This window comes from Dendropsophus ebraccatus, chromosome 1 (assembly GCF_027789765.1).
Source record: "Dendropsophus ebraccatus isolate aDenEbr1 chromosome 1, aDenEbr1.pat, whole genome shotgun sequence".
Lineage (NCBI taxonomy): Eukaryota > Metazoa > Chordata > Amphibia > Anura > Hylidae > Dendropsophus > Dendropsophus ebraccatus.
In genome coordinates, this window is record NC_091454.1 from 152,533,943 (window position 1) to 152,546,488 (window position 12,546).

A 12,546-nucleotide genomic window follows, 5' to 3' on the forward strand; every position below is an offset into this window, starting at 1 on the left:
ACAGTTCCGTTTACAATCTTCACCATAAGCTACAGACACCCAAAGAGTTTTCTGGTATAGTTATTGAACAGGTAGCTAAAACATTATAAAAATGTCTTTCCCCCTAAATCAAAAATAAAAAAGGGTTGAATAGAGCAGAGAAGCCATCACCTGCTGTTGCTGTGCTGTTGTGGAGAATGTCTGGAATGGTCTGAAGGCTCCGATCTCTGGTCAGGAGACCGTGAACGGCTGCGGCGTGGTCGGTCATGTGAACGGTTGGAATGATCTGATGTCAGCGACTGAATTTCTGAAATGTCTGTTTCAAAACAAGTTTGCTTTTTAGGACAATTATCAAAATGTACATTATAGGTTCCAGTTACTGTACAGATAATGTATTTAGTGTCAAATACTTGTAGATCTGTGATTTCTAAAAATTATCTTTTTGTAAAAGTGACAGTGGTAAGCAACAAAATAAATATGTATCAGAATTGGCATTGTACTGCCACATTTTCATATTAATTTCTCTTTTTAGATATGCCTCTATAACATAACCTATGCATTTTATAGTAGTACCTTCACCCCTACAGGCTGTAAACATCTATTAGAAAAATTTCACAGCATTTTATCATCATTAACAGGTACCAAGACTAAGGGCCCTATTACACGGGACTGTGTAATTGCAGGGAACGATCGAAAAATCTTTGTATGATCGTTAATCGTTAAAAATCGCTCAGTGTAATAGGACCCTAAGGGTCCATTTACACAGAAAGATTATCTGATAAATTATCTACCAAAGATTTGAAGCCAAAGCAAGAAACAGGCTATACACAGAGATCAGGTCATAAAGGAAAGCCTGAGATTTCTCCTCTTTTCAAATCCATTCCTGGCTTTATCTGCCAAAGATTTGAAGACAATCTGTCAGATAATCTTTCTGTGTAAATGGACCCTAAGGTACTGAACAACACACAGATGAGTTCTCTAACCTGTTGGCACATAATGCTTAAAGGGGTATTCTCACTTTAGACATTTAGGGCGGGTTCACACTACGGAATTCTCGCGGACAATGTCCGCGGAATTCCGTCAGCTGTCCGCCCGCACGGGCACGCGCTTTTCCGCCGGCTCCATAGACACCATTCTATGGGCCGGCGTATTCCACTATACGCTGAAAGAAGTGTCATGTCACTTCTTTCAGCGGATCGCGGAATACGCCGGCCCATAGAATGGTGTCTATGGAGCCGGCGGAAAAGCGCGTGCCCGTGCGGGAGGACAGCTGACTGAATTCAGCGGACATTGTCCGCGAGAATTCCGTAGTGTGAACCCGCCCTTAAGGTATATCCACTTTATACATCATATATGTCTGACAGCTGTGGTTATTACCTCAGGGCCCAAAACTAGCTCCATGACCCTTAGGGTCCATTTACACAGAAAATTTATCTGACAGACTATCTGCCAAAAATCTGAAGCCAAAGCCAGGAACAGATTTGAAAAGAGGAGAAATCTCAGGCTTTCCTATATGACCTGATCTCTGTTTATAGTCTGTTTCTGGCTTTGGCTTCAAATCTTTGGCAGATAATCTTTCTGTGTAAATGGACCCTTACCCAACCCCATGTACGTGACCTCTGGCCACCACATGCAGGTGCAAAAATAACGTAGAGGTGGTCGCTCTCCATTCCCTTCTATAACAGAAACAGCATTTTATTCAGTCTCCTTCGGGATACAGCGCTCTTCTTCTATTAACTATACTGTGAGGGTAGAAATTAAAACAGCACTGTATACCTTACACTGCTGTGCAACTAGAGCTGTAAAGTGTGCGGTCAGCCTCCAAAATAGTGAGCTGGAGATACTAAAACAGCTGAACTTGCTTACTCAGCTGTTATTGCATTTCTGAATGACTGTCTGTATGGCTGATTCTCTGCTACAAACAGATGACAAGAGATACTAAGTAAAATTTTCAACAATCACAGGGTAACAAGCCCTCTTATGTTGTTTATTTTATGTTCATTTCATGTTGACACTGACATGTCAATTTTTTGAGCGGAGGCATGTGAGACATGAAATTAAGACAGGCAGGATTCCGAGTGGAGTCTGCCTATTTTGCTCAGTGTGACTGGGCCTTAAACATGGGTTTTAGCTTAAACACAAAGATCAGCAGTTAAGGAGTGAACCAGCCTTACAGTTACCATGTAATGCTATAGTAAAGACAAAGACATGCCTGAAACTTACACTATTGGGTTTTCCCACAGCATCCAATCACAGCTCAGGTTTTATATACTAACAGAGTCTGGTAAAATAAAACCTGACTGAATGTGATAAGCTGCTGTGGGAAAAACCAGACAGTGTGAATATTAGGCAGCTTGATAAATCTGTAAATAAGTACATTGATACAGATTATTCCTCTTACCGTCCCTCTCTGAAGCATTTGCAGAATGAAGGCTGTCATCTAGATCTGGAACATTCAGTAGTGTTGCTCGCTCATCCCTTTGAACAACCATTTTTAATTTACCCTTTGACCTTTCTATCAACGTTTTTGCATCAGACAAAGACATGTTTTCGGTGACCGTGCCATTAATCTGTAAAACAACAAATGAGGGATTACTGGTCATTCATGCTTAGAGTAAATGATTTCTAAATGATTGAGTGACATATATAACAAAAGAGTTGAGGTATTTGGTCTGTATAAATCCTGCAAGCAAAGCATGATCTCTGTCTGCCTTGCTGGCTTCTGCTGCAGACTGCCTTTCACAACATTATTTCTCAAATCTATTAGACTCAACTGGTTTATTCTCAGTTGTACTGAAGCATCTCAAATAGCTTCAACTAGTTGTATGTAGAGATCCATGTCAACAGTATGAGCCGTTATTTATTTATTTATTTAGCTTTTTTTCTCAACATAGGTAAACTTGTAGGGTACATCAGGTAAATACCTTTGCAAATAAATTAGCAAACTCGCCTTCTGAATAACAGGTACTCTGAGCACCGCACACTAGTCATTAAAGCGACTCGGTACCCACAATTTGTCCCCCCCAAACCACTTGTACCTTCAGATAGCCACTTTTAATCTAAGATCTGTCCTGGGGTCTGTTCGGCAGGGGATGCAGTTATTGTCATAAAAACAACTTTTAATCCAGCAGCGCTATGTCTTATGGCCGGGGCTTACATTTGTATATGCATTAGGCTGGCACCACCTCTCAGTCCTTCCTCCCCACCCTCCTCATCATAAGGAATAATCCAGGAACATTTACTGCTGTTTGAGCTTTGCACAGGTGTATTAACGATCCAGCCCATGTTCATTATGCACACAGGTGGGGAATAGGAGGCAATCTGCCTGCAGCATTCCTAATGATGAGAAGGGTGGGGAAGAAAGACAGAGAGGGTGTGTCAGCCTAATGCATATACAAATGTAAGCCCTGGCCCTTAGACACAGCGCTGCCGGATTAAAAGTTGTTTTTATGACATTAACTGCATCCCCTGCCGAACGGACCCCGGGACAGATCTTGGATTAAAAGCAGCTATCTGAAGGTACAAGTGGTTTATGGGGGTCAGATTGTGGGTACAGAGTCGCTTTAATATTCATGAGCACTAGCCCCTTTCTGTCACTACTTTACGCTGCCCTTAAGGCAGCATAAACCTAGTGACAGATTCACTTTAGATATTAGCCCCTTAAAAGTAAAAGGGGGGACATTTTAAAGGGCTGATAATGTGGTAGGTGTAATTCCAAGACACTCCATCATAATAAAGTAGATTAAGCACAATAAAGCTAAAAGAATCTGACTATTAACCTGCTTTTTAACCCCAGACCACTGACGTTAGTGACATTCACCATTCCATTGCCTTATACCTTTGGGAAAGTTTGATTAGTATGAAATATTTTTTCTTGCTTTTAGTTATCTAAAGTAGGGGAGAGTCCAAAAAAATGTGGTATTACATATTCAACTACTGGCAAAACTAGAGAGTCAACACCGCTGGAGGGGTCACCACTGCCACAATGTGAGATATTCTAATAGGAATAAGAAAAGTATGACTAGCATACTCCCAGGATAGTTTATAGGCCATCTATAAAGCCATAACAGTAATGAATAAATCAATGAGAAGTCACAGGTAACAAAAAAAATATATATATAATTCTATGATGTAGAGCGATATGTGGCTTCACAAGTCTTAAGACGCCAAATGTCCAAGCTCAGCAGTTTTATCCCTACATTCTTCATCCATGAATAAGAGGACTCCAGATCCCTGCAACTGAGAAATGTGAACTCAGCTAGTATTATTGATTAACATCCCCATGAACTGTTGATAAAGTGTCACCGCTAGAAAGGGAAGACAGGCACATCTGTGAAACAAAGATTGCCAATAATCCAAAACTACGATACAAGCAGAAAAAAGGGGTTTTCAATTTAGCAGATGAACTCACTGCATTATTTTAGACAGAGCTATCTTTACGCTCAGAATGTCCAGATGAAAGCATCAGGCAAATGGTATCTTCTGCCAAGAGTAAGACACAGATCTGCGAAATCAATATGGGCAAAGAGCAGGTCACTGTATCAAAATTAACCTTACTCTTCAGGTAGCTACAGGCACATCCTCGATGCAGGGCAAGTAGTATAGGTTTAAAATGTATGGTAGTAAATAATTCAATCATCATCAGGAACAAGCATACAAAAAAATCTACCCATTTGTTGGTGATTTTGACGGGACACAGACGCCCAGATTTACTTAAAGAAAGAAACTTTACATAAAGTGTCAGCTTTCTGTTAAGTGTGTTGTGAATTTTTTGTTCATCTACTTTGCACTTAGCTGACCAATATTGGATGGTTTTCACATTAGTGATGGAACTGTAGTTTAGATGCTGTTTGGGAGCAACTAAAAGACGACATCTCTCTAGATTTGCTTTCTGAGTGGTATTTCAAATCACTAGTACATGCCATCACTTTATTATTAGTCAGGTTCTGGCTTCTCTGTGTCACAGTAATCCTGATAAAACAAGGGTACTGTGGCCCCTTCAAAAGATCCAGAGCAACAGCTTCTTTATAGTAACTGCAGCACAGAAAGTCAACTGCATGAGAATGGCTGCAGTTCCCTGCACAGCAGACCGAGCACCAGTGTATATAGATAGAACTGTGAAGGGGTTGTATCAGTGCTGCAGCCTGCTTATTCTCTAGATCAGTAAGGGTTCCAGAGGTCATAAAGTGATGTTCAGCAATGTTCACAAATGTGAGATTCATAAGTACAGGCCCCAAATGCGACAAGCAGACAAATTGTGTCTATGTAAGTGGTAAAACGTACCTTAAGCACAACGTCGCCTTCCTGAATATTTCCATCTCTCGCTGCCAGGCTATCTTGAGAGATTTCTTTTACAAAAATGTGGCTGGCTAATCTCAAGCCATATTCTGCAAGACAATGACAAATGATTTACAAATATACAAAATCAATTGAGCACATTTGATCTCAGGTGCATAATGACATAAAACCATCAGCTTGTCTGTATATCTGGCAAGTGAACTGACAGAATTCTCTCTCACTGGTAATTCAGTTTCCAAGAATCCTCCATAAGAGCACTCATATTTGGGTGGTGCTGTCATGAAGAATGACTGTGGAAACCATGGCCGCTTTCTCCCAGAAAAGGGGCCATTTTCATCCTCTGTTGGGGCGTGGTTTTGCAAATCAGTTCCATTGCAGTGAATGGATCTGAACTGTAATATTACAACACAACTGGGGGGGGACAGGGTGTGTTTTTTCTCCAAACCTGAATAAGCCCTCTAAAGACCTGTCACCTGGAAATGCAGTACCAAAGTGCTGACAACATTATATAGTTCTTGGGTAAAGGACATTCCCTTTCATCAAGCTTTCTGGGATCACAATGTACTAAAGAACAATGCTGATTCACAGCTCTGAAATGCTCTTGGCACTTCACTGCAACATAAAATTATAATTTGTAGCATATTAACAGTCACAGACAAATAAATCAAAAAGTAGTATGTGTATCGTTTACCCATGAACTATGGACCCCCTTAGCACTTTGGTGCTGCATGTCTGCATACCTGCATATATCCAGGTGACAGATTCAGTTTGAAGGGAACTGTGGTGGATTTTTTTTTTAATTATTTTCAAGTCAACTGGTGTCAGAAAGAGATACACTTTAAAAATTCCAAGTCTTTGGAGTAGGGGGGAGGGAGGACAAGATAGCTCTATATGCAGACGATGTGTTGCTGTTCCTGGGGGATACAAAAAATGGGTTGGAAACGGCGATGAGTGAGGTGAAAAGGTTTGGGGACCATTCTGGCTTAGTTATTAACTGGGAGAAATCGGTGCTGTTGCCAATTAGACATAAAGTGGTAGTAGACACCAGGCTCCGTGTGGAGGGGGGGGGGGGGTGGAGCATGTAAATATTTGGGGATATGGCTGTCGGCGGACCCCAGACGGTTTGTAGAACTTAACATCGAACCTAGATTGAATAAGATGAGACAGCAACTTTCCGTCTGGAATAAAATGCACTTGTCAAGGGCGGATAAGATTGGATTGATAAAAATGATATGGACCCCTCAGATTCTGTATATTCTGAAGGCCTCACCAGTATGGTTGGGGAAGTTGGTATTTAGGAAGATAGAAAGGGTGATAAATGAATTACTCTGGAATAGGAAAAGGGTTCGTATTAAGTTGAGGGTTTTGACACTCCCAGAAGCAAAGGGAGGGCTTGCACTTCCTGATTTTTTTGGGTACTATATCTCTGCCATGATGGGTTGGATGATGAGCTGGAGTAGGGTGGGTTTTTTGTCACAGTGGGTTGGGAAATACGAGGGGATTGCTGATGATATTTTTGATCTTTTGGAAACTAGGGTATGTGGCAGCTACCCTAGATACTCTTTGGAATATATGTTTTGTAAGGCGTGGGATTGTATTAGGAAGGTGGAGAAGGTGGATGGGGTATATGATTTTACACCACTGTTGGGAAATATTAGACTTCTGGGGCCAGACACTATTCTAGACGTACACTATTGGAAGGGTAAGGGTTTAGTGAAGGTATCGCAATTTAAGGAAGGAAATAGACTAAGAAGGTACGGGGAGTTATCGCAAGTAGTTGAGGGAGGAGTGTGTGTGTTTAGGTAGATGCAGTTACAGAGCGCGACCCGGGAAGTAGTGGGGACCCCTAAATGGGAAATACATAAAGCTAGGTTGGTAACACAATTAAAGAGTAATATTATGATTAATAAGGGGAAGTTAGCAAGAAGTTATAAGTGGTGGGGAGAAATATTGGTAGAAAATATTGTGGTAATATCACAGAGAAAGTGGGAAAGAGTGATTGGGACAAGAACGGAGCAATTTTGGTGGGAAGTTTATAGTTTGGCAGAAAAGAATCTCACGGATAGACGACACAAAGTAATTCAGTTTTTTATCACTCACAGACTTTATTATTCACTAAAGGATGTAAAAAAATGGAAGAATAGGGAAGAAGTTCAGTGTATAAGGTGTGGTTTAGAAGAGGGAGATTTAGATCACCATTGGTGGGGATGCAGTAAAATAAGGAAATTTTGGAGGGAAGTCTTTAGGATAATAGGGACTGTTTATATATTGCAAATAGAGATGGAATACACATACGCATTGTTAGGAAATATTTTAGAAATAAAACTTGGTAAAGTGACACGAGGAGTGATATATAAAATATTGTTTGCTGCACGGTTAGTGATTGTTAGGAACTGGGTAGGGGTGAAAGCGCCATCTGTAACAGAATGGAAGGAGGTAGTTGATAGAATTTTGCGATACGAAGTTTGGTTCAATAAAGATAAGAAAGGATGGATGATTTTGAAAAAGTGTGTGGACGACTGGAAGGCGTTTTGGAGGAGGAATAACTAATAGGGGACGTTTTGTTTATTTGTTTATTCTTTATTTTTCTTTTGGCAGTTTTTTTTTTTTTGTTACTAATGCCTTGCCGAGGGGGGGGGGGGGGAGGTTTGATCAGGTTTGGCGATAACATCTACTAGAATAAAAAAGATGTGCAGGATGACTCATGTAACTGAGAGGGGTGCCCTCGGATGTCCGGGTAGGAGAATTAGTTTGTAAACATAGGGGAATAGGCTGAGGGGTGGTCTCGCCTGCCCGGCAGGGAGTAAGACAGTAAGGAACGAATGGTGTGGGGTGATTTATGGATTGTGTTTTTGTTTTTTTTGTTTTGTTTTTTCTCTCTCCCTCCCCTTGCTCCTTTTGGTCTGGTAGTCTTGCCCCTCTTTGCTCTTGTGTTGTATAGAAAATAAGTTGGGGAATAAAAGAAGTCCCGATTTTAGTAAGGATGCTATGAAATGATGAAGTGTCTCATCCCTATAGAAAGTGTATGGAAATTGGATGGATCCTGTGGAGATGGGGCACCATAATATGGGTGGCCTCATCTCCATAAGATGAGGAATGGGGGCTAACTACCCCGTGGTGTGGAAGTGGGCCGGCGGGTCGGGTCAGAGGGGCGCACTGGTTGAGGTGCTCACTGACCTGAGCTAGCCGAAGTGATATGAATGGAGTGGGTGTGGGGTGAGACACTCTTTGGAAATGTGAGAGGAGGAGGAGAATATATTTTTTAAGGATGGTAGGGGGGGAGGGGAAAGAGAAGAAAAGAAAGGAAAAGGAGGTAAAGAGCTGAGAGGGGATAGGAGAAGGGGGAGGGAAAGTATATGTAAATATTGTTAATATTTTTGTCTGAGAGGGTATGTGAGTTTTTTTTTTTTTTTTCCTTTTCTCCATATGAGGTGTTGAGTGTCCGGCCGGGAGGTAGAGAATAGGATAGGTTAGATCTACCAGTGGTTAGAGAGTATGAAAGAATATAATAAGGGGAGTGGGAATAGCTAGTAGGGGAATAGTAGTGGAAGACTCTATAATAGATCTATGGTTGGTGGACATCGGGAAGGACTCCCCTCTCGGATAAAGAATATGTGATGTAAATAAATGGGGCATCCTGATGTGGCGTTTTAAATTATCTGCTCAAGAGTTGAATTTTCGATGGTTAAGCTAGACCTGGGGTGGGGAAGGGTTAGGGTGTAGTAGGGTGGGTTGGGTTGAATACTGATAAAATATTGAAGTGTGGTATATGTTTCTTTTGTATAAGTTTTGTAAAATAAAAATTAATAAAAAAAAAAAAAATTCCAAGTCTTCCCATACTTATCAGCTGCAGTATGTCCTGCATGAAATGTTATTTTCTTTTCAGTCTGACAAAGTGCTCTCTGCTGCCACCTCTGTCCGTAACAGTAACTGTCCAAAGAAGGAAAGGTTTTCTCTGGGGATTTGCTGCTGCTCTGGACAGTTACTGTCACAGAGAGGTGGCAGCAAAGAGCACCGTGTCAGGGTGTGTTCATACTACGGAATCTGCACGGAGAACTTGCCGCGGATTCCTCCACTCACTCCGGTTTAAATCTCTGCCCATCCCATAGACTCCATTCCAGAATGGAGTCTATGGGACAGGCGGAGATTCAAGCGGGAGCACGTGGCTGAGAGCAGAGAAATCAGCGGGAAGTTCTCTGCGCAGATTCCTTAGTGTGAATGCACCCTCCGACTGTAAAGAATCCACCACTTCCTGCAGGACATACAGCAGCTAATTAGTACTGGAATACTTGAAATTTTTAAATGGAATTAAATTATAAATATATTTTTCAAAAACTAGCTGATTTGAAAGAAAAACATTTCAGAGTTCCCCTTTAAGTCCATATCCAACTAAACTGAACTGCAGATGTCAAATTATATTGCTCAGATATTTAAAACCACATATTACATTTGACATATCGAAAATTTAGCACAAAACGGATTTAAAAAGGAGTACAGTAAAAAAAAATAATAACGCTAACGCTAATAGAACATGCCACTGAATTTTAATGCTGTCACATACCTTCATTTTTTCTTGATTTCACCAAGGTCACTTTGGTAGGTTTTGGAGGTTGACTGGAAGCGATGGATCGTCTGTCTGATCTGGGTGACAAACTTCTCTCTCTGCTGGCACTTCTGTCCCTCACCCAGCTCTTTTCACTCCTCCTGCTGCTGGCACCAGGGCCACTATGGGCATTTCTCTGGTCAGGCACATCATCCTCATAGCTGTCCTCTTCATTCTCAGATACAGGATCTGGATCAGGACGAGCCACTGGAAGCTGTACTTTTTTCTTCCGCCTTATAGTCTAAATAAGGTTATGGGAAAAAAAAAAAAAAAATGTAAAACACATCTAGAAGAAAACACACAATGCAAAACAATCCATTAAAGCAAACTCACAAGCAGGTTCCTATAAATAAGCCAGCAAATGTTACACCAGATGCATTTTAGCAGCATTTATGGTTTACCTTATTGTCACAGTGAGTGGCAAGCAAGAAAAATCTCACTGATTCCTCTGCATTGTAAAGTGAGCAGAGTTCAAAACAATTACGGCAATAAAATACTGATCAATATGCATTAAATCACATTAAAGAGGTTCCAAAGAAAATGTACATTACAGAGCTTCTAAAATGCCCTCATGAATTACAGAAAACTCTGACTTTATATGTATAAAGTGGACTTACAATTTTGGCATTTTTACCACTCTTTCTTAACTGCTGAACTGCAAAAGCGTGCTCAACGTTATCCATGGAGACCCCATTAACCATCGCCACCCGGTCATTTTCCCTGTAAAAGGTAAAGAAAATTAGTTCATAAGCTCTGTATGGGAAGTCTATAAACATTACGCAGATTATGATGAAAAAAAAAAAAAAAACCACACAATCCACCTTTTTAGATTTTCTAGAAAAAACAACAACAATTTTCTTTGATAACATTATAGTACAAAGTTAAATAGATGTAAATAAAAAAAATATTCGCCAGAATACTGCTTTAAGATGATACTTTATATTCAGACTGCTCAGATATAGTTATATACTTTCTAGATACCACACAGTCATATGGAGAAAATTCAAGCAGATACCCTACATGACATCCCACACCTAATGTGACCTTGTACACACTTTCATTCTGACGTAGACTTTGCATTGGAATCTGTACAAAATTACATGGATTAAAAAAGGAAATCTGCCCCACAGACCACACTGAAATATGCAAGTTTAATTTGAAATCCGCATTAAAGAAAAGTGTGCGTGTGTTGAGGAGTCAAAGTGATTTAGGAGTTTTGCTGCATAATCTGTGTATTGCACTTAGCATCAGTGATTGCAGCAATCCTGTGTCCAAAAACTTGGGCAAATCCACTTACACACGGCACATCTATGACAGAATTCAGATGTATGCCTCAGATTTCTGCTGTGAATTGCACTGTGGATACAGAAAACCTCCAGTGACACCTCTAACCTGTACAAAACAATGTTCAGTGGCAGCCAGATCACATCTACATAAAGCTAACAAAACAATGAATAGGACACTGGAAGTGCATACAAAATATAGATAGATAGATATTTTTTTGCTATTGGTTGGTTGGCTAAAATCAAGTTTTTCCCCATCATTCTGCACTCAATAGCCCATTAAGACAAAAGTGACAATTTTCAATAAAAAAAAAAAATAGAGCTGTGGCTTGGCCACTCAAGGACACAAGAGTCGTCCCTAAGCCGCTCCTGTGTCGTCTTGACAGGCGTGTGTGTGTGTGTGTGTGTGTGTTTGGGGGGGGGGGGGGGGGGGGGGGGGGGGTGGATTTATCAATCCCCTAAACCTGCAGTTTGGCATGGAAAAGCTGCACATAAAAAAGATGGGCTGTAGAAACATCTCAAAAGCCATGTTTCCACACAGATCGTTCATTATGTAATCAAGGTAACTCAACAAAACTGCAAAAGTTTGAACACAATTTGCTAAATTTCAAGTTTCATAGCAAAGGGTCTGAATACTTCTATGTCCATGAGAAGTTTTATTTTTCATTTTTAATACATTTTCCATTTCTAAAATTCACTGTTCACATTCTCATAATGATAAGCACTGTATAGAGTGCAGATTAATGGAAGGAAATCCAGATTGATCATGCTTTAAAACATTTTGGCACACTCTTGTGGTGTAAAGCAAGCCTACTACCAATAGCTGGTCTAAACTCAGACTAGACATTGTACAGATATTTACCAATGCGATAAATGGTCTACAATTCATTGAAACAAGTTACATATACCAGAATTTGGCCCCTATTACCCCAGAATCCAGATGCAACATCATGCATCAAGGTGGTAAAAATCCAGGGTCAAATAAACCTAACAATAAAGCTAGACAACAGTAGTTTAAAATGCACCAAACCTATAAAATGGTGTAAGATACCACAATAGACTAGGCACGGTAAAATGGCATCAAGCATTCAACACTTCAAGCAAATCCTGCCCAAGTATGTCTGCAAAGACTGGCCCGGGATTGTCTCAAAGAAGTAGCAACCAATCACAGCTCAGCTTTAATTTCCTTCAGGTCGTTTTTTATTTTATAAATGTGTAAAACAAGACAAAAACCTGCTGTAATCTGCCCATAACAACCAATCACAACTCTGCTTATTTTCCAACAAGCTGTGGTAAAAAGGAAGCTAGGCTGTGATTGGTTGCTCTGGCTGTTCATCACTCATATGTGACAATGAAGGATGCCTGTGGGGGAGTACATCTCTT

The 12,546-nt window shown here is 40.5% G+C and overlaps 1 protein-coding gene across 11 annotated transcripts in view; it reads right to left on the reverse strand.

Moving 5' to 3' along the window:
* Positions 1-12,546, reverse strand: part of TJP1 (tight junction protein 1) — a 172,243-nt gene that overhangs the window by 40,507 nt on the left and 119,190 nt on the right. For all 11 annotated transcript variants that reach the window (XM_069981992.1, XM_069982002.1, XM_069982011.1 and 8 more), the window contains exons 4-8: positions 10,498-10,600; positions 9,839-10,121; positions 5,263-5,366; positions 2,381-2,549; positions 151-295 (exon numbers count right to left, since the gene is read on the reverse strand). In XM_069981992.1, the coding sequence (XP_069838093.1) occupies positions 151-295; positions 2,381-2,549; positions 5,263-5,366; positions 9,839-10,121; positions 10,498-10,600 (804 nt within the window). The remainder of the gene's footprint in view (positions 1-150; positions 296-2,380; positions 2,550-5,262; positions 5,367-9,838; positions 10,122-10,497; positions 10,601-12,546) is intronic.